General features: G+C 39.7%; 1 protein-coding gene across 9 annotated transcripts in view; it reads right to left on the bottom strand.

Annotated features, from left to right (window-relative positions):
• GBF1 (golgi brefeldin A resistant guanine nucleotide exchange factor 1) overlaps positions 1 to 26,412 on the bottom strand; it is a 126,046-nt gene that overhangs the window by 87,690 nt on the left and 11,944 nt on the right. For all 9 annotated transcript variants that reach the window (XM_047825248.1, XM_047825247.1, XM_047825250.1 and 6 more), the window contains 2 exons: positions 25,485 to 25,590; positions 23,273 to 23,339 (listed from right to left, as the gene is read on the bottom strand). In XM_047825248.1, coding sequence (XP_047681204.1) covers positions 23,273 to 23,339; positions 25,485 to 25,580 — 163 coding nt within the window. In that variant the 5' untranslated portion in view covers positions 25,581 to 25,590. The remainder of the gene's footprint in view (positions 1 to 23,272; positions 23,340 to 25,484; positions 25,591 to 26,412) is intronic.

The following is a 26,412-nucleotide window of genomic DNA, read 5'->3' as shown; positions in this document are numbered from 1 at the left end:
CACATTAACTATAGTGACCATTAGACAAATCACAAATATATAAACACAAGATGTAGAAACTGATGACCTAAAAAAGACCACAGTAAGAGAAAGTCATGTAGGAACTCAGTAATTTGATGCAAGACATCAAAATAAGAAGCCATCCAGCCAAATAGCAAAGAAATGGGAACACCAGAGTTTTAATATCTGTGTGTAATCTCATATAAGTAGTAATGGAGTGACAACTGAAATCAGTTTATATAGCACCTTCAAAAGAACCAGTCACTAATCAGGAATTAGAGTTAACCCACTTTCCAGAAGAAGGTTATTCAACAAGCAGGAAAATAAGCTGGCAATCTACAAGCAAACTGAGCCTCCTGTATAGTCAGCAAGACCCAGCCTATTGCCTGGTCCAGGATTCTGATGGCAGATGAAACCAAAAATACCACCACCTACTCTCAAGACCCAAAATGTAACCAACAATCTTTTTTTTGACAACTGAGATTTCAACCCTGCCTAGGCAACCCTTATCAGCTGTGATCACCATGTTTGTAGCAGATTTTGGAAGCAAGTCATTCTTTTGCATAAAAGCTGGAACCTCAATACCTTTTTAAGCCCAGAAGAGCCATCCAGCTACTTCAAGAGAAGCATACCAGGAGATCCATAAAGATTGGAAGAAATTTTATTGTCAAAGTCTTATCCAGTCTCAAAAGATTTTGAAGCTATAATCCAAAAAAAACAAAAAAAAAAACAAAAAAAAAAAAAAACAAAAAAAACCCCCCAGAAAATCACAAGTATTGGTAAGGATGTAGAGAAAGGGGAATCCTCACACATTACTGCTGGGAACCGTGAAATGGTTCAGCCTCTGTGGAAGACAGTTTGGGAGTTCTTCAGAAAGTTAAACATAGAGTTACCATATGACCCAGTAATTCCACTTCTTGGTATATAATTCAAAATAATTGAAAATAGGCACTCAAATACATGTACACACATAATCCTAGCAGCACTATTCACCATAGCAAAAGGTGGAAATAGTCCGAATGTCCATCAGTAGATGAACAGATAAATAAATTGTGGCAAATACATATATACTGGATATTAATCAGTCATAAAAAGGAATAAAGTACTGATACATGCTACAACATGCATGAACCTCAAAAACACGATGCTAAGTGAAAGAAGCCAGATACAAAGGTCACATATTATATAATTTTATTTATATTAAATATCCAGAATAGATAGATCCATAGAAACAGAATGCAGACTGGTGGTTGCCAGACGTTGGACAGAAAGGAGAAGGGGAAACAACTGCTGAACAAGGACATGGTTTCCTTTTAGGATAATGCAAATGTTTTGGAACTAAATAGAGGTGGTGGTCACATGATATTATGAATGTACTAAATGCCACTGAATTATCCCCTTTAAAATAGCTGATTCTATGTTATATGCATTCTACCTCAAATTTTTTTAAAAAGCTCTTGAAAATGAAAGTAAAGATCGTCTTATCTCCAATTCTACTTTATTTTTCTAAAGTGCTTTAACAGGGTATGAGCTTCCCTTCTGGGAAACCATAAACAAGTTCCACTTAAAGCCTGCTGGTGTCTCCTCTGTAGCTTTTATAGAGACAAGCAGTTACCTCAGGCTATGGTACAAAGGGATCATTTCAGATTCTTACAAAAATGAAGTACCCCTGGTAGCTTTCCACTCACCAAAACTGGTTGCCCTTAATCAGAAATGTCAGTGAGCCATCTCTGTCTTGCACTCCCACTGCAGGCTTACTGAACCTGTACTTTAGCTGGCCACAAACTCCTTTATATCTACTAAGATCTCATGAAGGTTTCACATTATGCAAAACCACAGGAAGGAATTTCCCCCTCCTCCATCACAGCTCAATGCAGTTCAGAATATACAGTAATAGACTTCACTGTCTCCTGTCTTGTATTCCGAACAAGATATCTTCTCCTAGTCTTTTCCTTTAACCTGAGGATAATTTCAATCTCACCAACAGATGGGATTTTCTGGTAGAAGCACTTTGAATAGTCATTCTTCATACTGTCATTTTGTCTTTCACATTTTCTCTTTGTAATCGTTGAAGCAAAAGCATTTTCAGAGTATGAGGTCCAGCCTGTGATGTTTAAAACCTGTTGTCATCTTTGCTCCCATCAATAGCCTCCCACCCTCTGAGCAGAAGGCCTCAGTTACCAATGCCCTTAATTTAAAGACTCCTATAATTGCTAGTTTATAATATCTACCCTGTTCCCAACCCACTCTGGGATGCCATGAAAATACATAATACATACAAAGGGCTTCCTAAAGCTCTTCCTCAATGCTATTTCCACAGCTTCCCTTTGGAGAAAAAAATTAAGCTTTTGCCAGCCTCAGAGTTAACCAAAAAGGGCAGTAATCACTACCACAAGGTCCCAAACCAGCCCCTATGCTCACAGCAATACATCATAAAAGTATAAACTGAAAAATATCCCCTTAATACAAAACAACAACAACAAAAACCCTTGTGCTCTAATCAAAGTGGTTGTTAATGGTATCAATTGGCCTCTTACCCTGTCAGCTTAAGTTGGAACACTTTAAAGGTTGTCCTTTATGATCCAGATACAATCCTTATGACTACTTGTCTCAGCAAGAGGTGCTACGCCCTTCCTTAGGATCTGAGGATTTGTATCCCCAATAGTTTCCATCACCCTGAGATGATCTTTAAATAGTATCTAGGAATATCACTAATATACTACACTTGACCTCTTCTCACCTCTCCCCTCACTCATCCCTCTAGGTAGAGCCAGTAATTGCCATGTCTTGTTGTATTTTTAGTTTTTCTACTATCTCTCAGCACTGCATTTCTGTGAGTCTCCTAACCCCAAGCCAGAATTTCAGCCTGACCAACTAGATACTAGAACTAAAAAATTCATGTGCTTTATTCCAAGATAGTTAACCTCAACACACTCCTGAAACAGTCTGGTTGTATTAATGTGTATGCCAGGCTTTCAGTGAGCGTTTCTACTGAACTTGGGTATCTAACAACAGGGACTGGTGAGGAGCCTGAAGTCTTCTGTGAGAGAACGACATCAGGGGAGCAGGAGGCCAGGTTTCTCTGGAACCTGGTCCTTTGGTAGACACAGTGGAATCACAGAGAGAAAGGGTGTTTCCCCCATGGAATTGTTATGAAAATGATAATGTTACTTTGTATCCAGGTAAAACAGAAAAGTCCAGAAACAAGTCAGCTATGTCTCTTGTTCCTCTTCTGCAAATGTCCCACTTGAAGGTTTGCTATGGTTCTGCTCTCATTCACATAAAAAGGAAATAAAGTTACCTCACTTCCTTTTTCTAATCATAGTCATATTCTACCAGAAGCTTCTACTGTGTAGCCTTGAACATGTTACTTACTCTTTCTGAGGCCTGAGTTTTACCTGTGAAAGGGAGATGCTAATAAAGGTTCAATCTATTTTGTGAGTTGTTATGAAATTTAAATGAAAAAAACATATGCAAACTGTCACAGCCAACAGGAGCTTAAGGAAACATGACAACTAAATGTAATGTGGTATCCTGGATGTGATCCTACAACAGAAAAAGGCATTAGGTAAAAACTAAAGAAATCTGAATAAAGTATGAACTTTAGTTAATACAGTATATAAATACTGGTTCATTAATTGTGACAAATGTAACATACTAAACTGTTAATAATGGGAGAAAGAAACTTGGCATGGAGTGTATGGGAACTTCATTACAACTTCTCTCTAAATCTAAATCTATTCTAAAAAGTTTATTTTAAAAAGTAAAGAAAATATGCAAAAGCACTTTATAAACTGTGAAGTTCTACTCAACTGTAAAATACTGCATAATTTAGTAGATTTAGTTTTTTATGTAGACTGCTGGTAGGTAGGCAGTCATTTTAATAGCTCATATAACAGAGATGGCTTGAAGAGTTAAGTTCTGGTGTGGAAGAGTCTAGCCCCCAGAAACATCCCAGCTGTTTCCTGCCAGCTGGTGCCTCATGTCTGACTTTCAATAGAGTTGATTCTCTTTGTATAATTATCTCTCAACCTGTCAGTTTTACTAAGGGAACAATTAGTTTTTAAAAAGAGGCTCTCTGCAGTTACATGCTTTAAGACTGCAAAACGTGAACTGTAAGGCATGGATATAGCTATTTATTGGGTCCATTTCCTAACTGGCTGAAATAGATCTGATTTCTACTCCCAACTTCAAATGTAGGAACAGACAGACACTCAGAGATAGAATACAGCAAGTGTACCCAACTCCTGCCAACTCCTGTTCTGCCCTGGAAAAAAAAAGAAGAAGAAGAAGAAAGCAAGAGTCCCAGAAGTGCAGGAAATTGTTTCTCAGACGAAAGACAACACTTCCTTTCCCAGAACAATCCATCTCCCACACTGACATCCTGCTCCTGCTATATTTACCCAACTCAAATCTGCCGATGATATACTTCCAGCTGCACTCCTGCCACATGGTCCTGTCACTCAGCCACTGCACTCTGAGGGGACTCTGTCCAGAGGGCAGAGCCTAGAAATCACTACACACTAATCCACGCTTCCTCTATCGGTAGCCTTCAGAGTAAAGTGAGACAAAATACGGACAGTATTACTCCCTGTTTATTTTGGAAGTGACTGGGGAGACAAGAGGTACTTTATTTTATATAGTTGCTAATTTTGACTGCTCTCATGGTAGCCAGTGGAGGAGCCTGAACAATGAAGGGGTTGAAATGGGAGGTTAAAAATAACTCTGTTAATGCTAGCTGCCCAAAAAGCATCACTTAATAGCCTCTTCCACCCTAACCTACTATGATCAGGCTCTCAAGTCACCTTATTACAGGGTAAACTCACTGGTTTTGAGTAGATGAATCTAAGGAGTCAAAGATGAGACCATTTTATTCACCTCACCTCACCTTACCTTGTAGCATACTCTACTGAAAGGGGAAAACCCAAACACTGTACTCGGTAAAGGTAAATGCTAGAGCTGACTCCCATTTTCCTATTTTAGCAGCTCTGTATTCTTGGTCCTTCCCTTCCACTTCTGTATTCCCAGTCCCAAGTCCTTTTCTTTTGTTCCTTTCTATTCATTCCTCCTTACTTTCTCCCTCTCTACTTGCTTTTCTTTTCTTTGCTTACTTATCTCTTTTTCTTTTAATTTACCATGGGCAAGATTCCCTCAATAAAACATAACTGATAGGGGCACCTGGGTGGCTCAGTCGGTTAAGCGTCCGACTTCAGCTCAGGTCATGACCTCACAATCCGTGAGTTCGAGCCCCGCGTCGGGCTCTGTGCTGACAGCTCAGAGCCTGGAGCCTGCTTCAGATTCTGTGTCTCGCTCTCTCTCTGCCCCTCCCCTGCTCATGCTCTCTCTCTCTTTCTGTCTCAAAAAAATAAAAACATTTAAAAAAAAAAACATAACTGATAGCTGATAAGGCTTTCATTAGTAATATCATACCATTAGCTTACTCTACAGTAACAGCAAAGAACCTGAGACTCAAGAGCAATACCTCTCTCTCTGCCTTTTCTTTTTTTTTTAATTTTTTAATGTTTTATTTATTTGTAAGAGAGAGAAAGAGACAGAGTGAGAGAGGGGGAGGGGCACAGGGAGAGGGAGACACAGAATCCGAAGCTAGGCTCCAGGCTCTGAGCTGTCAGAGCCCAACACAGGGACTGAACTCACAAACCATGAGATCATGACCTCAGCTGAAGTTGGATGCTTAACTAACTGAGCCACCCAGGCACCCCACTCTGCCTTTTCTTTTAAGGAGGTTCAGTCATGCATATGAATCAGATCCTTCAAGGAAATGAAAGGAAAACAGAGGCAAAAGGAAAGATGCAGAGACAAAAATGAGGGAAAGAGAGAAAAGGGTGATAATAAATAAGAATGGGGAAATATTTTTCTAAACTTTTCTCTCTTAACTGGACTAAGGGCATTTCCAAACTTTACAGATTTTAAAAAACTAAAGAAGGGGGAAACAAAAAAACAGAGAAGGGACCCAGCTTCACATGACTGTTCCCAGTCTGGCTTAGAGAAGAAGCATTTATGCCGTTTGCTGAGGGGAGAACAAATGCCACTAGGTGATGTTACCATATCCTAAGAAATTACTAAGCCCCTAGTCAATCCTCATGAGATAAACCTTTTTCTGATTTTGAAATCTCTCTTTAGTTAGTATTTTTTAAAGAAGCATCACCAAAGTCATAAAGAAACATAAACTTTTAGGGTATACAATTGTGTTTCTTAGAAAAGAAACTCTTGGGGTGCATGCCTGACTCGGTAGAGCATGAGACTTTTGGTCTCTATGGAGTTCAAGCTCCATACTGGGCGTAGACATTACTTTAGAATAAAATCTTCACGGCAAAGGAAACAATCAGCAAAACTAAGGCAACCGACAGAATGGGAGAAGATATTTGCAAATGACATATCAGATAAAGGGTTAGTAGCCAAAATCTATAAAGAACTTATCAAACTCAACACCCAAAAAACAAATAATCCAGTGAAGAAATGGGCAAAAGACATGAATAGACACTTCTCCAAAGAAGACATCCAGATGGCCAACTGACACACAAAAAAATGCTCAACCTCACTCATCATCAGGGAAATACAAATCAAAACCACAATGAGATACCACCTTACACCTGTCAGAATGGCTAACATTAACAACTCAGGCAACAACAGATGTTGTCGAGGATGTGGAGAAAGAGGATCTCTTTTGCACTGTTGGTGGCAATGCAAGCTGGTGCAGCCACTCTGGAAAACAGTATGCAGGTTCCTCAAAAAACTAAAAGTAGAACTACCCTACGACCCAGCAATTGCACTACTAGGCATTTATCCACAGGATACAGGTGTGCTGTTTCGAAGGGACACATGCACCCCCATGTTTATAGCAGCACTATCAACAATAGCCAAAGTATGGAAAGAGCCCAAATGTCCATCAATGGATGAATGGATAAAGAAAATGTGGTGTATATATATGCAATGGAGTATTACTCGGCAATCAAAAAGAATGAAATCTTGCCATTTGCAACTACGTGGATGGAACTGGAGGCTATTATGCTAAGTGAAATTAGAGAAAGACAAAAATCATATGACTTCACTCATAATGAGGACTTTAAGAGACAAAACAGATGAACATAAGGAAAGGGAAACAAAAATAATATAAAAACAGGAAGGGGGACAAAACAGAAGAGACTCATAAATATGGAGAACAAACTGAGGGTTATTAGAGGGGTTATGGGAGGGGGGATGGGCTAAATGGGTAAGGGGCACTAAGGAATCTACTCCTGAAATCATTGTTGCACTATATGCTAACTAATTTGGATGTAAATTTTAAAAAATAAAAAATTAAATTAAAAAAAGTAAACCGATTTTTGATACCTTAAAAAATAAAATAAATAAATAAACAAACAAACAAATGTTGAAAAAAAAATTCACCATCAGTTGACCTAATTAAATGTTTTGACACCAGTTAGGCAAAGAGACCACTAAAACAACCTCTGGTGGTGGAACAAGCCAATGTTTTCCTTCCCTTTGGAGCTTTTAGAGGAAGACTATTACCAACATAAAGATTTCTATTCTCTGCCTTCTGTTACTGCATGCACACAAGTTGATTCTTGAGCTGTAGCCTACTTAGGACCCTAGCATAGTCTTCCATTTTCTGAGTACCCAAGAGTTCTACCAAATGCTCATTTCCTTCCTTACAGAGAACCTAGAGAATGGAATGAGTTTTTTTTTTTAATGTTTACTTCTTTTTAATTTTTAAGACAGAGAGGAGAGGCAGAGAGAAAGGGAGACAGAGCATCCCAACCAAGCTCCACACCATCAGCACAGAGCCCACATGGGGCTTGAACCCACAAACTGTGAGATCATGACCTGAGCCAAAACCAAGAGTCAGAATCTTAACCGACTGAGCCACTCAGGCACCCCTGGAATGAGTCTTAAAACCTCTAAGATGAGACTGATTAAGATGCCAATCTTGGGCTCCCTTGGGAGGATTAATGAGCCATATTTGGATTCTGGCAACAGAAATCCATTTTCCCTTGCCTACTTTCCCCACGATGCTTCTGACCAAGTGAGCCAAACCAAGAACTTCTCTTTCTTGGCCAGAAGGAACCAGGATCCTCTGCAAGCATCACCAGGCTCTGGTCACAAAAAGTATTTGGCTATGGTAGGTATTAATGATGTACCTTGGCAGTAGGCTAATCTCAGAAAAAAAGAGGCAAAGGAGGGGCACCTGGGTGGCTCAGCTGGTTGAGCACTGACTTTGGCTCAAGTCATGATCTCATTGTTCATGAGCTCAAGCCCCACGTCGGGCTCACTGCTGTCAACACAGAGCCCGCTTTGGATCAGATCCTCTGTCTCCCTCTCTCTCTGCCCCCACCCCGCTTGCACTCTCTTGCTCTCAAAAATAAATACACATTGGGGTGCCTGGGTGGCTCAGTCGGTTGAGCGTCCGACTTCGGCTCAGGTCACGATCTCACTGTCCGTGAGTTCGAGCCCCGCATCTGGCTCTGTGCTGACTGCTCAGAGCCTGGAGCCTGTTTCAGATTCTGTGTCTCCCTCTCTCTCTGACCCTCCCCCATTCATGCTCTGTCTCTCTCTGTCTCAAAAATAAATAAACGTTAAAAAAATAAAATAAAATAAATAAATACACATTAAAAAAGAGAGAGACACAGAAGAAAGAACTACTCTTTAAGTTCAGAACACACTAAGCTATCAAGCAAAGAATAGGTCACCGATCTTTTTGTGGAATATATTTGTATTTCAACATCCACTCCAACTTTCTCTTTTAGAAATATCTTAACCACTGTTTAATTGCTTCACTGTCTCACTGTATCTTTTTCTGCCCTTGAAAATCCTAGAAATACTTCTCCTAAGGAAAAAGGGCATCTCTAAAGGGCATTCTCTGAGAACCCAAGGTTCCCAAAGGCCACTTCTAAATAAGGGTGCTTTCTCTGGGATTCAAAAGATAAATATATGATGGGATACTCTACCAATCTGAAACCAAATCCTACCCAAAGTTACATGGGTTTTGATACTTCTTTCCTCACATGAGGCTTGTGGACTAAAGCCAATGGGTTGCTACTAAAAAACATTAATATAGCTCAGTCGGTTAAGCGTCCAACTTCAGCTAAGGTCAGGATCTTGCAGTTCATGGGTTCAAACCCACATCAGGCTCTCTGCTGTCATCACACAGCCCACTTTAGATTCTCTGTCTCCCTCTCTTTCTGGCCCTCCCACTGCGCACGCACATGTGCGTGCAATCTCTCTCTCCCTCTCTCTCAAAAATAAACATTAAAAAACCCCAAACCATTCATACCATTTTTGAGGTGAGACTACTAGATCTAAACTATAGCAAAGGATTTTCCTCATTCTGTTAGCATTTTAGCTAAGCAGCCATTAACATCTTTGTTTTGTGCTCCTAGACTTCAAAATGCTAACAACTATGTCAGAGACCCAAGACTGAGAGCTGAATTTTATTGGCATATTTTATTAGAAGCTAATTTTATTAGAAAAGGTAAACAGCCATTGATATCTTATCCTATGGTACAATTTTTGTTAGTTCAGTTCTGAGATGCACAGATTGGTTAATCACAAGTAAATATAAATGGGCTAATTGAGCCCTAGGATATCCAAGGCTCTAAAGCAGCTAAGTAAACTTCCATCCACTTGGCTACTTCTGCCAGGCAGCCAGGGCTAGGGCAGAGGATGGGGGTGGGATAGACAATGCAGACAAACACCACTGCTATTCTTCTGACCACCCTAGAACCTCTTTCAGCACACCAGGGCATACAACAATTTCCTGAGGTCACATGTGGAAGACGGGTAGACTTCAAACCAATGCCCAGCTGTCCACTCAAATTCCAGGGCTTCTCAAATCACCAACCCACTAGACCATAAACTTTATGAGGACAGGAACTGTGTCAGCCTCCTCGAAAACCAGGTCCCTAATACCTATTCAATGTCTGGCACACATTAAGCACTCAAGAAATATCTACTAACTGAATATATAAATGAATTTCTGCCAAGGGAAAACTTCTTGGAGAAGATGCTATTTTGGAGTCTTTCCAGAATAAATGATTCCATCCTCAACTCACCAAAAGGACTTAAAAGCATGGCCAAGCCATGTGTAACACAACACGCTATCCCCCTTTCCCTGAACAATTAGCTTAACATCACATAAAAGGGATCAAGTACAAGGTGCAAAGTGACTAGTCATCCACAGTCCTATTTCCTTGGGAAAGAATACTTATTCTAACATTCTCTAGGGATGTTATGACTCAAATGGTCTCAAATTAATCTCTGCTTTGCAAAAGCTGCTTCATCCAGAGAGACACAACCATATTAAAAGAACTGCTTCAGCCATAAAAAAGAAGGAAATCCTGCCATTTGCAACAACATGGGTGGCCCTTGAGGACCTTATACTAATTGAAATAAGTCAATTTCAAGAGAAAGAAATAATGTATCTCACTTATATGTGGAATCTATAAAAAAGTCAAATTCATAGAAACAGAATGGTGCTTACTAACGGGCTGGGTGGTAAGGGAAATGGGAAGATGTTGCTCAAAGCGTATAAACTTCCAGTTATAAGGGGTGTCTGGGTGACTCAGTTGGTTAAGCATCTGACTCTTGCTTTCAGCTCAGGTCATGATCTCACGGTCATGAAATCAAGCCCCATGTCAGGCTCTACCCTGAGCATGGAATCTGCTTGAATTCTCTCTCTCCCTCTCCTTCTGCCCCTCCCCAGCTTGTACACCTCTCTCAAACAAACAAACAAACAAACAAACAAAACCTTCCAGTTATAAGATGAAGAAGTTTTGAGGATCTAATAAGATAGCATGATGACTATGGTTTAACAATACTGTATTACAAACTTGAAAGTTGCTGAGAGTAGATTTTAAATGTTCACACACATACAAATTAAAATTATGCGAGGAGATGGATGTGTTAACTAACCTTATTGTGCTAATAAATTCGCAAAGTATACTTGTATTAAATCATCACACAGTACAGCTTAAACTTACATAATGTTCTGTCAATTATATTTCAATAAAGCTGAGGGGAGAGGAATAAAATAACATGTAATAGTAGATCTTTAAATAAATAGATAACAGAAAAGATAAGATGATAGACAGATAGATATGCTTTTCTGAAATCAAAGCTGATAAGAATAAAACGCAGGTCCAACAGTCCATTGGATCCCAAATATCAAGGGGGCTAAGTCACTTCACAGAGTCCTTCACGGAATGTCAAGAACTCAACACCCTCTTTGACTCCTTGCCCGAGAAAAATAACACTGCAGAGAGACAAATTCAAAACAGTGCTAGAACAGAAGTAAATCATAAGCTCTCCCCATCAAAGCTTTCAAACTTTTTTGACCATGACATACAGAAAGAAATATAGTTTACACTAAAACTCAGAATACATCATTTCTAACTGAAACAAAAGTTCCCCCAAATAATACTTATCCTTACTATGTGTGATGCATGGATACTTTCTATTCTATTCTTTTTTTAACCTCCCTTCATAATGGAAGCTTGTAACAGAAAACAGGAAAGTGCTCAAAGGGATTGCATCAAAGGAACAAAGGAACAAGTTTAAAGGGGCAAAACTCAAAATGATTTGAGCACCAAAAATAATCAAAAAGGTAATGAATTATAAAACACTGAATAAATAAAAATTCACAAGCCCCCAAAATGGAAGGAAAATCCTCATTTGCCACCATTAGTGGTCATCATTAACACTAACTCCTTACTCTGAAAGTTGGCAATTAAAAGAATTAAAGCATATTCCCTGCCTTTTTAGGAGAAACTATGGTTCATCCTCCAGTTTATGAAGGTAAGTGATTCTTTACAGGGAATGCCAGTTAATAAACGTAGAAAAAAATGACAGAATTAGAAAGTCATCGTTTTGCGAACAACACTGAAATAAATGACTGGCAAAAATTCATTAGCAGATGATCATTAAGTAAAAGGTGCCAAATTATTACTTCAGATTACTTACTAATTACAAATAGAAAAATTAATTCATTTTACAATGAGGAAATGTGGCAATCACAACCAGAAGCAAGTAATCAAACTTACCACCACCTTAGCGGGATCATCCTGACAGTATATACTTCCTGTGATGATATAATATGAAATACTGGGGCGCCTGGGTGGCGCAGTCGGTTAAGCGTCCGACTTCAGCCAGGTCACAATCTCGCGGTCCGTGAGTTCGAGCCCCGCGTTGGGCTCTGGGCTGATGGCTCAGAGCCTGGAGCCTGTTTCCGATTCTGTGCCTCCCTCTCTCTCTGCCCCTCCCCCGTTCATGCTCTGTCTCTCTCTGTCCCAAAAATAAATAAACGTTGAAAAAAAAAATTTAAAAAAAAAATATGAAATACACAATATCATCTACAAAGTACCTTGCCAAAAATGTTTAACCTGCATTAAATTAAGCCTTTAATCCTAACTTCTAGAATATAGGAAATACATGATAGAGAAGCAAGTTAAATGATACCACAAGGACACAGACGAACCCAGAACATACAACATTCTAAAGATAAATGGCCTAGTCTCTTCAAAAACTCAATGCCTAGAGAATTAAAAAAAAAAGAAAAAAGGTGAAGAAAACTGTATTAGATTTTAAAAGTCTACAGAGATATAACTACTTAATGAAATGAGAATTTTGCTTGGATTTTGGTTTATAAAAACTGCTATAGCTATAAAAGGCAGTTTGGAGGCAAATCGGAAATTTTTAATATGGACTGGTATTAGCTAATACTGGTAAATTATTGTTAAGTTTCTTAAGTGTGATAATGGTACTATGATTATGCAAGAGAATGTCCTTATTTAGGATGAATGCTGAAGTATTCAAGGGTAAGATGCCAACATGTCTGAAACTTATTTTCAAGTAGCTTATAAAAAATAATACACACAGGGGCACCTGGGTGGCTCAGTGGGCTAAATGTCCAACTTCGGCTCAGGTCATGCTCTCATAGTTTGTGACTATGAGCCCTACGTCAGGCTCTGCACTGACAGCTCGGAGCCTGCTTCGGATTCTCTGTCTCCCTCCCTCTCTCTGCTCCTTCCCCACTCATGCTCTCTCTCTCTCTCTCAAAAAATAAATAAATGTTTAAAAAATAATAATAATACACACATAGTGACTCTGTCAGTTAAGCATCTGACTCATGAGATCGAACCCCACACTGGGCTCTGTGCTGACAGCTTGGAGCCTGCTTGGGATCCTCTGTCTCTCTCTCCTGCACGTGCTCCCACACATTCTCCTCTCTCTCAAAATAAATAACCATTTAAAAAAAAAAGCAAATATGGCTAAATGTTAATAGTAAGTATGAAAATAAATGTGCAGAAGTTTAAAATTTTTCACAATAAAAAACTGAGGAGAGGCGCCTGGCTCAGGTCACGATCTCACAGTTCGTGGATTCAAGCCCCATATCAGGTTCTGTGCTGGCAGCTCAGAGCCTGGAGTCTGCTTTGATTCTGTGTGTCCCTCTCCCTCCCTGCCTCTCCCCCACTCACACTCTGTCTCTCTCTCAAAAATAAACATTAAAAAAAACCTTAAAAACAAACAAAAAAAAACTGAGAAGAAAATGCTGTGTGACCCTTTAAAATGATTTCACAATCCACTAACAGAATGCAACTTGCAATCTGAAAGATACCACTCTAGCCCAAGGTAGAACAGTCAGAATAATATCTTAGCTCTCACTTTATCATCAATTTGGAGCCAGTTTTCTTAAACCTGTTGTTTGCCCAAAGAGAAGAAGGAGCCTTCATGAAAAAGCTCATGTGGAATGAGGCTCCCTTAACAAACTTTCCCTGTTAGGAGTCTCCCAAGTTTTGTATTTTTTTCTACCAATTAGTAACTCCTTTCAAACTTTATTTGAAAGGAAAGAATAATCAGTGGAAAAATCCCTACCAGTATCAGGGAAATTTCATTTGCCCCTACTTTTGGAGGATTTTTCCCAATTCAAGGCCCATCACAGATAACACTGAAGTCCTTTTGATCCTTTTCCTCCCTAGTTAATGTTCCCAACTACCCTTAGCCTCCAGTTCCCAAGCTGCTTTCCAGGACACCTGGAAGCAAGCTGCATGGCTGAATGCAGAAAAACCCTTGCTCCCACACTACATCTGGCCCTGCCTTTCCACCAAATCATATGCCAATTTATTGCCCTCTGATGTACAGTCTATCAGGCCACTTCCTGGATGCTCCCACTTCACACTGGGCCAGAAACCCAAGGCAATAATGTGAGTTCTACAAATGGGCAAGTAATTGCTCAATAAGCGTGGAACAAGGAAAGGTCAGTTGTGATGTGTGCACATGTGGCAGCTCTTCACAACTCAACCTACAGTGGTAACAGAAGGCTGGTGTTACAGAAGAGGTATGCAGGAAGAAGCCAGACAACAGGCAGCCATGAGTGCTTGTCCATCTAAGTCTTCAGGATCTCCAAAGACCAAAGTAAAGAAACAAAAGCCTTAAACCTGTTAAGGAGTATCTTATCTTCTGGTTTCCAGAAGCAAAACTAAGAACTTAAGGTAGTCACTGCTCTCCATCAACTACCCTTTCTTAATGAGGTGATCTGAGCTGAAATGACTGAATCTTCATTTTCCTGTATACGCAGCTCTATCTTTTAATGGATGCCAGGAGAGAAAAGACAAATGCATTCATTCTTTCCATAAACATATCCAGTATCACTTTAAAAACTACGGTGACCAATTAAGCATCTATGAACATAGAGAGGTGGTTAGAAAAGGCAAGGCTGAGACAAATAACTCTTTACTATCTCTAATCAAAACTGCACTTTGAATTTCAAACATTTGGCTTCTTCGGAAACTCTCTTGGCATTTACTCTGAATTTGAGTGGGTGGAAAAGAAGAAAGAGACTCTGCCTGTATCCTTGTTAAAAACAAAGCAGCAGCTGGCTTTTCCTCTTTTTATTCATCTGACTGCTGTCATGGCAAGCTGGGCACATACTCAGAGAGAAATTTCAGGCCTCCAGAGGTGGCTGTGCCAGAGAGGACAATGGCAATGACAACAACACCAGCAACTTTGACACCCACTTCAGACCACACTGTCACACTGTCCCTTAACCTCTCCTAGAAAAAAATTAGGTTCCTTTGCCTCTGCTTCTGAACCAAGCTATTAAGAATGCCTTTTTGGGGGCACCTGGGTGGCTCAGTCAGTTAAACATCCAACATCAGCTCAGGTCATGATCTCACAGTTCATGAGTTCGAGCCCTGCATCGAGCTCTGTGCTGACAGTGTGGAGCCTGCTTGGGGTTCTCTCTCTCTCTAACTCTCTGCCCCTCCTCCACTCACACTTTTTCTCTCTCTCCCAAAAATAAATAAACTTAAAAAAAAAAAAAAAAGAATGTGCTTTTTATCATAACCCACTTTCAGATACATGTAGTGGAAAATGTGCCAGCAGACCAGTTCTGATGGCTAAATGTGTTTAAATATTACGGACAGAAAAAGGGAGAGCTGGGCTCATAAGAAGCCAGACTATGCAGAGCTGCTGCTTCTCAAGAAAGTCTTCATTTTCTAATCTCTAAGACAAATAAATGTTTGGAAGAGCTTCTTGGTTTAGAAGTGTCAAATCAGGAGGATTCAGATCATTTGGGTAAGGCCCCAGGAAAAGACATGACAAAGTCATCAAAATACACCTCTCAGAGTCACCTTCTTGATATGAATATTATATGGGGAAAAAAGAATCCCAGTACGTTTATTTTCTCTTACCGTGCTGAAATGCCACTCAAGCTACCAAGATTCTAAGGTCAGTCTGACTCAAATTCAGGTCACATCCTAATGTGTTTTTCAACAATCTCCAAACTAATACAATCTTTTATTATAGAACAAAAAAGTCAAAAAGGGCACAAGAAATACTTATGTAAGTGTGCCCAACCTTGTTCTTCCAACACTCAAACCATTACATGAATTTGTCTGCCAGATGTTATCATACACACTTGGTTCTTTCAGTCTCCACTTAGGCCTTGAACAATTCACAAGCTCAATTCCAAGTGAGACAAAGCTAATGACTCATTCGACCTTCTTCTCATGCTTACTAACCATGATATATTGCTTACTACTCCCCAAACTACAGACCTCTACAGAAAAAATTAAGGTATGCATTCAATCAGTATGGGAGATGATAACTCTAGGAAAAATATTTTTCAAATAATGTACCCTTAGTCAATCTTTTTCCTTACAGAAACTACTAAAGTCTCTTTTCCTGACACCTTCCCATGTTCTAAATTAAACAGATTAAACTTGAGGTATGAGGCATCCTTGAACAGTTTTGCTTCTTCTTAGAAGGGTATTTCTAAGAGACCTAACCCAGACAGATGTTAAGTCATCATTCTTCCCAGGTTGGCTTCCAGACTCTGTTTAAATGTTCTCTGCAAACCTCTAGAGGTTACATGGATTCAAATCTCCTAGCTCAGACTGTGAATTCACAAAGCTTGAGACAGACAGTACTCTACAGGTGTGTTTGTCCAGGATAAACTATATTTAAATAAACTCCTGATACATCTACTTTCTCCAACCACCTGCTTCTCCCTCTTAAACTCAAGGATACCATATCTTACTGTCCAGTAAAAAGAAATATCCTCTCCTTCAGAGTTACTCTAGGCAAACCACCAATGTCTTTGGGAATATCTAAACTCTGACCAGAACTGCTTTATAGGAGAAAGCCAAATAAGAAAATGTATAAGCTATAATTTTTGTTCATTTCTTTGGCTTGTTTGTTACAAGACATGAAAAGATGGCAACAGACTGCCCTCATTCACTACCAGCTATTCCATGCCTGATAGGGAACCATATGGCGTAGAATACAGGCTACAAAAGTTAGCCTTGGAATGGTCACCTAGAGCTGCTAGTCTTGGAAAACCATTGGCTATGAGGGCAGGAAGTCTGTTTACCATTACAGACCCAATCCCTGAGTGCCTAATCAAAATGCCTAGAACATAGCAGATATTCAATAAATAATGGTTAGAAGTAATCCAATAAGCCAGATCCAGAAGGAATTCAAATCTTGCTGAACCCCAGCAAAAAAAGATCCAAGAAGCTAGAACAGTTCCATAGTTAATACAGGTGCTTACACTAGGCCTCAAGACCATCTTAGTCTTATGCAAATACCCCCAATCCTCATACGTCCTTGGAATTAAAAATGTCTAGGGTTAAATCTCCAAAGGCAAACTCACTACCCACTCCACCCTATCCCCACCATCTCCAAACACAAACACCACTAAGTGTACCTCAAGCTCTGGCCCTAAAGTCTTTAAAGTTATTAAGAGGTAATCCCTGGGGCATCTGGGTGGCTCAGTCATTTAAGCATCCAACTTCAGCTCAGGTCACATCTTGCGGCCCATGAGTTCAAGCCCCACATCAGGCTCTGTGCTGACAGCTCAGAGCCTGGAGCCTGCTTCAGATTCTGTGTCTCCCTCTTTCTCTCTCTGCCCCTCTCTCTCTCTCTCTCTCTCTCTCTCTCTCTCTCTCTCTCTCTCTCAAAAATAAATAAACATTAAAAAAAATTAATGGGGTGCCTGGGTGGCTTAGTCGGTTAAGCATTTGACTCTTGGTTTTGATTCAGGTCATAATCTCATGGTTTGTGAGTTCAAGCCCAGGATCGGGCTCTGTGCTGACAGCACAACACTGCTTGTGATTCTTTCTCTCCCTCTCTCTCTGCCCTTCCCCTGCTTGTGCTCTCTCTCTCAAAAAATAAATAAATAAACATAAAAAGAAAAAAAAAAAGAGGTAATCCCTTAAGAAAAGATTCTGGTTGTGATACTTTTAGACTATTCCATGGTTGTGATACTTTTAGACTATTCCATTCTCTCTGCTTTAAGCCAAAAATTTCCTGGGGCACCTGGCTGGCTCAGCCTGAAGAGCATGAAACTCTTGATTTCAGAATCACCAGTTCAAGCCCCAACATTGGGTATAGAGATTACTTAAATAAACAAAATTTTAAAAAAATAAAAAAAATAGGCCAAAAATTTCCTGGAAAAGAACCTCTTTAAAATGATCTGAGTTTAAAGACCAAGGACAAAGGCAGCCTAAATCTGGAGGCAAATGACCATAGCCAAACACCACAAATCATAACTGACTAGGAGCCCTTCCCATGAAGCTATACTGGATGAGGGCACTAAGGCTTGCAAGGACTTGTCTAGTTGGGGAACAAAGGGATAAAAAACCACAGACCATGTTGGCTAGAAGGATTCCTCTAAACCGCTTACTTTTTTCAGACCTAAAATCAGGAGTAGTACCAAATATCCTGATATTTCACTTTCCCTTTAACCCCCCATCCCATGCCACAGATCTAACCATCTGATCTAGCTGCGAGACTGAAGATAACTTCAATATGCAAGAGCCCCCACAAGATCTCTAGAAGGATAAAAGGAAATGTGTCTTAGGAATCTAAGCCCATGTTAGAGCTTGGACAGATGTAAGGGAGAGGCAGTAGTCCTGCCCCTAAGGCCAAGACACCCCAGCCCTGCAGGCAGCACAGAGTTAACTACCCACCCGCTCTGAGAAGCACAAAGGTACATCACTGCAACATGCCTAACATTTACATTGCCTCTCTCTGCTCATTAAACAGGTTTTGGTTAAATAATGAACAAACTGTATTACAGACTCCGATGAGAATTCCAAAATTATAAATCAACTGGGAAAGCCCAACGGGGCAGACAGACAGGGAGGGGGGAGAAGGATAATATTGACTAATATAAAGGGCGCAGCTTGACAGTGGATATTCCTGCCACACCTGATCAAACACGCTCCGTGGGGGGAGGGGAAAGAGAGCAAGAGAGGGGAGATGGGACAAGACAGCCTGAAATTTGCATCCGGAAAAGATTAAAACGGATTCTTTGGGGATAGAGAAAATACATAATATATATTACTATAAATGCAAAACTGTACTAAAAGCTAACTCAAATGTCAAAGATTACAGCTTGAATAAATTTAAATATAAAAGCCATGTGCTTTTTGAGTTAATGAGAGAGACATAAAAGGACAAACTGGGCCAAGAGGCTGAAGAGAGCCTTATGCTGCCTTTGCTGGGTAATGGGTTCAAAACACAGCAGCAACTGCAATCGGAGGCTTCCTTCCACTGCTCTGAGTCCTGAGGAAGAGCTGGCAAATCCCATCAGTCTTCCAGCCTACATTTTCTATTTTTAAAAATTAAGATGTAATTCACACGCCATAAACCTTACCCTCTTAAAGTGTACAATTCAGTGTTTTTAAATATATTCAAAGTTGTACAACCATCACCACTATCTAATTCTAGGACATTTTCATCACCCCAAAAAGAAACCCTATACCTATTTGCAGTCCCTCCCTGTACCCCCACCCAAACCTGGTAACCACACATCTGCTTTAACTCCTTCAGAATAACTTCCTAAAAGCATTCCAAAGAAGGTTTAAAGACCAAATGAGGGGTAGCAGTCAAGTCTCACTGGTGGTAAACTAAGGCTTTATCCAAAATAGCAACATGCAAACTCTACTCTTAGGCACCCTGTATCTTCCAAGTGCAACTATCATTTTAGATTTGGTATTAGACTATTTTATTACTCTAAATGCTACAGGGCATATAGTTGTCATGCAGTTTGGGCAAATACTGACTGCAAATGTAGTCCAGAGACATGTATCTGGGAGAATAACTGGTATGGACTTAGCCAACCTGATTAGAGACAAAGGACTTATTTCTTTCACAATACTCAGATAATACTCCTGGACAAGTAGGTAGTGTTTATCTATCTTATCTTATTTATCTATCTATCTTATCCTCTGTTTATAAGAAAAAAAATCATTTTGGTTTACTATGTCCAATCAACTACCCATTTCCAATAGTGGTATTCTTTTTTTTTTTTTTTTTTTTTTTTTAGCATTTATTCATTTTTGAGAGTGAGAGAAAGAGAGATCGTGAGCAAGGGAGGGGCAGAGAGGGAGGGAGACACAGAATCTGAAGCAGGCTCTAGGCTCCGAGCTGTCAGCACAGAACCTGATGCAGAACTCAAACTCACAGACTGTGAGATCATGACCCAAGCTAAAGTCAGACGCTTAACCAACTAAGCCACCCAGACGCCCACAACAGCGATATTCTTAACCAACCAAGGTAGCAGATAGCCTAGAAAAAAGCAAATAGAAAGCCCCTGTAGGAATAGTCTAAACCCAAGTCAGTTTCATGAGTTAAACTTATTGGAAGTCCTAGAATTCCTGCCATGCCTCCAATCTAGGTGGGACACCATTCCCAGTCACACAGCACAGGCAATCCCTTCAGTTTCTCTCTCCAAATTCAAAACCCTTTCCCAGCCTCCTACCATTAGCAGGCTTCCAAGAAAGCAGTCCTCCTGACACTGCCAATCAGAAAAATCTGTTTGTCTCAGTAAAAGAAACAAGAAATTGGTCATGGACCACAGAGTCCAGGACCACAGGGGCAGCTGACCCATAAACTTGCTTCCTGGAAGCCAGCACTGTGCGGAGTCAGAACCAATCAGAAGACTATGAGATGTTCTATTTCGGGTCCACTGTGTCATTTTCTCAGGCAGGTAATATGTTAAAACCTAAGAACAATGGGCAACCTTGGCAGGCACCATTTCAACATCTGCTCTGGTAAATACTACCAACTTCTTTCTCGCTCCAGAAGAAAGCTTGGCACCACCTAACCATGTCCTTAGTACCAGTGACAGAACTGGCTCCTCAGCACATTCTGGTTTTATTAGTTTCAAGTAGCAGATAATCTGGATTCCTGATTCAAAGATGTAGGAAAATTAAGCACAGACTCAACTTTGGCACCTCTTAGATGGTCTAGAAATCCCAAGTCCTGGACTGCACCACTCACCACAGATATAGTTCTCTTGAGACATGTCACGGATATGTCAGGATAGAGAAAACAAGTGCAGGATATGGATGAGATGGCAAGCAGGAAATGTGGCTATATCAGGAAAACTTCACCATCTCAGCTCTTCAAGGTCTGTAGAGTGTCCAAAAGGCCAACAAGGCTACTCCAGTCTGATCTCAGACATTTTAGGGTGTTTCTAACCACATATAATACCAATATTTCACAGTGTATAAATTGTGAAATGTTGTGTTTAATCCTCTTCACATCTCTTAGAAAGATAGTACAGTTGACCCTTTACCAACATAGGGGTTTGGGCACCAACACCCCTTACAGTTGAAAATCCATGTATAACTTTTGACTCCCTGAAAACTTAACTACCAATAGCCTGTTAACCAGAAGCCTTACTGATAACATAGTCAATTAATACATATTTTGTATGTCATATTATATACTTTATTCTTCTAATAAAGTAGCTAGTGAAAAGAAAACATTATTAAGAAAGTCATAAGGAAGGGGCGTCTGGCTGGCTCAGTCAGTAGAGCATGTAATTGTTGCTCTCAGGGTTGTGAGTTCAAGCTCCAAGTTGGATGTACAGATTACTTGAAAATAAAATCTTGGAAAAAAAAAGCCATAATGAAAAGAAAATACATTTATTTTACATACAATACTATTATTGTACTGTATTGACTGAAAAAAAAAATCCACACATAAGTGAACCTACACAGTTCAAATCCATATTGTTCAAGGATCAACTACACTCTGAACTTTGGCCACTAAAAAGAGTTGTAAATACTTACTCACTACATTTTCTTTCCAATTGAGATACGTAAGCTTTATCTGTAAAGTCAAAAAAAAAAAAAAAAAAAAAAGTCCGTGCAAGTAGCCAACTTCCTAAAGCAGCCAAGTCACTTAAAGTACAGGCCACAAAATAAGAACATGCCACCTAACTGCAGCTTTAGCCCTGCTAACTGGCTAACAACCAACCACTCCCTCTATACTTGATCTTTGACTAACATTTCCAATGCTTTTAAACTGAAAATGCTCCTTTAAAGAAAACATGCAGGGAACCTTTAGATAACTTCAGCCCATGTTTAAGAAAAGAAAAAGGAATTTTTCTCCAGATACTCTCCTACATTTCTCATGAAAGGAGAACACTGGTTTATTGTTTATTTACCTTGCAGAAGCCTAGACACTAGGCTAAAAAACATTCCAGGAATATACATTGCAAAAGCCCTCTATGGTTGACAGAGGAACACAGCTCTGAGGCTTTCCCTTTCAGTCTATCTTTCCCCTTGAAAAACCCAAAGATGATGAGATTTGCCTCCTCTTCCAACACATACATATACCTAACAGAAGGCACTTCCTGCATACAGTCTCCTCTAATTGTACCAACAGAAGCAATGCAGACCAGGGCACTAAACCAGGCCTGAGTTCTAGTTATGACTTCATCTCTCAGGATCAGTGTGACCTCGGCTAAATCACTGAAAATGTCTCTGGGCTTGAACTTCATTCATAAAAAGAGGACAACACCTGCTACGCCTCCTTCACAGAGTTGTGTAAAAGTTCAATAAGGTAACAAACATGGAAGCAGCTTTGAAAATTCTCAATACATGGAGGCGCCTGGGTAGCTCAGCTGGTTAAGCGTCTGACTTCAGCTCAGGTCATGATCTTGAGGTTCCTGGGTTCGGCCCTGAGTCAGGCTCTGTACTAACAGCTCAGAGCCTGGAACCTGCTTCAGATTCTGTGTCTCCCTCTTTCTGCCCCTCCCTCACTCACTCTCTCTCTCTCTCAGAAATAAACATTTAACAATTTTTTTAAAAAAAGAAATTCTAAATATATAAATATTATATAAAGTTATTATGATTAGGAAAATGGGGAGTGAAAAAGGGAACACATGAAGACTGAAAGATCTGCATTACACAGAATTAAGGCCCTAAGTGATGACCTTCTATAAGACCAGAGTTTTGCTGCAAGTACTAAAAACTTCACTTGTGCCACCAAATGTAAAAAGACTTCCTACCTCACAGCATGCATGAGGTAGAGAAAGAAAGTAGTTAAAACAAAATAAAACCAAAAAATTACCAAAAATAACTTCATTATAACTCAAACAATAAAGGAAGCTTATTAATTGTATGAACACTGATTCCCCAGGAAAGTAGGACATCCTCCTAGGAACTCAAGGAAAAGGACCATCAATGCAGTAAATCAGGGGCAAACTACATCCACAGCCCAAACCTGGCTTGTACCTGTTTTTTTTGGGGGGGGGGGGGAAAGTACTTATCACTCTCTCAAGTATTATGTCTGGTTTTGAGGTACAATGGCAGAATGGAGTAGTTGCAGTTACTATGGTCTTCAAAGCCTAAAACATTTACTATATAGTCCTTTACAGAGAAAGTCTGTCCATCCCCGCAATAAAAACACATGTTCATTTTATCAGGATAAGTAATCCTACCTAGATGTGGGGACTTACCTGTTATATTGTTCAAAACCTCCTTTAGATGACTGAAACTATGCAGCAGAGGATCCCGTTCTTCATCCTATAACACATAAGTTAAAAAAAAAAAGTCAGTATCAGACAAAGAGGAAAAAGGAAATAACAGACAGATCAAGGGTTCTTTGTCTGAATCCAATGATTAAGTTTTCCTTCTGAGGAAAAGAAAGTTAGCCATGGTTCAGTCTTCCAGTTCCCTGATGTCCTGTTTTCAAAAAGATACTCTGGACTTACTTAAAATATAAATCCTGAAATATTAATCTATACCATGACCATAGCACTCAAGCTACCATAGATTGCTAAGGCCTTTACATGCTATGGTCTGAATGTTTATGTCCCCTCAAAATTGCTTTTTCTTTTTTTTTTTTTTTTTTAATGTTTATTTTGGAGAGAGACAGACAGAGTGCAAGCAGGGGAGGGACAGAGAGAGCAGGAGGAGACACAAAATCTGAAGAAGGCTCCAGGCTCTGAGAGGTCAGCACAGAGCCCGATTCAGGGCTCGAACTCACAAACCATGAGATCGTGACCTGAGCTGAAGTCAGATGCTCAACCAACTGAGCCACCCAGGCGCCCCAATCCCCTCAAAACTTCTATGTGAAAATCCTAATGTCCAATATGATAAGAAGTAGAGCCTTTGAAGGATGGGTGATTAGGGCCTTCAGTAGGTGGGTAAGGGTTCTGCCCTCATGAATGGAACTAATATCCTTATAAAAGAGAGCTCCCTTACCTCTTCTATCATGTGAGGATATAATAAGAGGTCTGAGACCCAAAAGAGGGCCTTCATCTGACCATGCTGCCATCCTGATCTTGAACTTCCAGTCTCCAGAACTGTGAGAAGTTCCTCGTTTATAAGCCACCTAATCTGTGGTATTTTGTTATAGCATGCCAATAGATTAAATTACATGTATTATTCTGTCTCTTCTCCTTCATACTCATTATATAATCGTACATGTTAATTTCAAAGACATTGCTGACTGCACTCTCACTTCTAAACAATTTTTTTTTTAAAGTTTGAGAGAGTGCGAGCACGTGCGTGAGTAGGGGTGGGGCAGAGAGAGAGAGAGAGACAGAATCTCAAGCAGGCTCTGTGCTGTCAGTGCAGAGCCCCACATGGGGCTTACCCCAAGACATGAGATCACGACCTGAGCCAAAATCAAAAGTCAGACGCTTAACAGACTAATCTACCCAGGCACCCCTAAACCATTTTTTTTAAGATTTTATTTTTGGAGCACCTGGCTGGTTCAGTCAGTGGGGCATGGGACTCCTGATCATGGGGTTGTAGGTTCAAGACCCACATTGGATGTAGAGATTACTCAAAAATAAAATTAAAAAAAAAAAAAAAAAAGTCTTTGGAGCACCTAGCTGGCTCAGTCAGTAGAGCATGTGACTCTTAATCTCAGGGTCATGAGTTCAAGCCCCACACTGGGCATGGAGCCTACTAAAATAATAATAATAAAATAAAATAAGGTTATTTTTAAGTAATCTCTACACCCAACGTGGGGCTGAAATTTACAACCCCAAGATCAAAAGTCGCATGTTCTACCAAATGAGCTAGCCAGGGACCACTAAACAATCCATTTTTATAAATGAACATAAGATATTTCCAAATATATATATATATATATATATATATATATCTCCATCCATATCCACTGAGGTAGAAACGTCTAAACTTGTTTTTACAATTGTGCCAAAAACTGTTTTATACAACTGCACAAAAAATATCTTTGAACATACGTATACAACAAAGAAAGCCAGTTTTACAACTGGTAAGTTTCTTACTCATCTCATTGGCAAGACACGGCCTGCTTGATATACTCCTATTCCTAAGGAGTACCACCAAGTCACATTCCATGTACCATTTTGACAGTTAATTATAATCCTAGGGAATCTGAAGATAAGGCAACTTTCTGACATTTTTAGGTATATTTAAGAGGTCCCAACTACTACCGTAAGTTGTCTACAAAAATAGCTAGAAGAAAAACAGTATCATCTTTTGGGTCCCAAAGCAAAAAAGGCAGCCTATAAATTTGATGCCAGTTGGAATAAAACAGAAGGGTCCTTGATACCAAGGACAACTCTGAATTCCTTCTGCTCTCATTATTACTGGGAAATTGATAACTCTTTTAACCATGCATCAGATCCCTTACAACAACTCAGTGACCAAGTGATCTGCCCATTCCTCACTTACCAGTGGAGTATGAGTGCTCCATCGGGCATTTCGTTTGATCGCCCCAACCACAATGTTAATCTCCCCTTGAATGATGTAAATATTTTTATCCACCATCCTGGCAAACCTACCAAAACAGTTAAGAGAAAAGTTAATTTTGGTTACTCAGAGCATACCCATATTTAAATCAGTACCTGTTAAGGTCAGAATTATGATTTAACTTCTTAGTACCAAGATTTCCCACCTGTAATACTAGGATGGGATGAAATCCATCTTATGTTATGAATCCAGCCACCTGGCTCACCTAGAGGTCTCTGGAAGTTCAAGAAACAACTCAAAAAGTATCAATCCAGGAAATTTCTCAAAGGCACCTCAACAATCTCTATTAAGTATGTCAAATTCTTCAGTCAACTGTCCTCAAAATCTCTCCTGTGAGGACTTTAGGTATGCAGATACATCTGTGCTACTAGATTGTTAAAGATATATTTCAGATCTTACTTTTGTTTTCTTTATCCCCTCAATAAAGTAATAATGAAGGTTTGAGTTAAAAGAAAAGAATGAAGGCTGTTAGAAAAACAGCCTTGGTTTGGAACCACAGTTACAACGTCCACTCATCTACTACATCCCTTCTACCAGGTCAGCTCCAGAAAAGTGGACAGTGGCAGTGACACAACCTTTAAAAAGTTCTGAAAAGTCAAGTTTACTTGCTTATAGCAGTAACTCTCTAATAAGATAGATTGGAAGGCAGACTCATTTTAAAGCTGCTTCTATATGCATCTCTGAAATGAAGCTGAAATAACTACTTTAGTATTTTATGTGCTCCCAACTGAATTATCACAGGATTTTCTTTGCTGCCTAGAAGAGCACTTAGAAAAGATATGTAATTCTCTTCCCAGGTGAAAACAAAACAAAAAACAAAAACAAAAACAAAAACAAAACAAGACAAAAC

This window comes from Prionailurus viverrinus, chromosome D2 (genome assembly GCF_022837055.1).
Source record: "Prionailurus viverrinus isolate Anna chromosome D2, UM_Priviv_1.0, whole genome shotgun sequence".
In the NCBI taxonomy this organism is placed as follows: Eukaryota; Metazoa; Chordata; class Mammalia; order Carnivora; family Felidae; genus Prionailurus; species Prionailurus viverrinus.
Note: the sequence above shows the minus strand (reverse complement) of the source record. Positions and strands in the feature narration are given on the sequence as shown.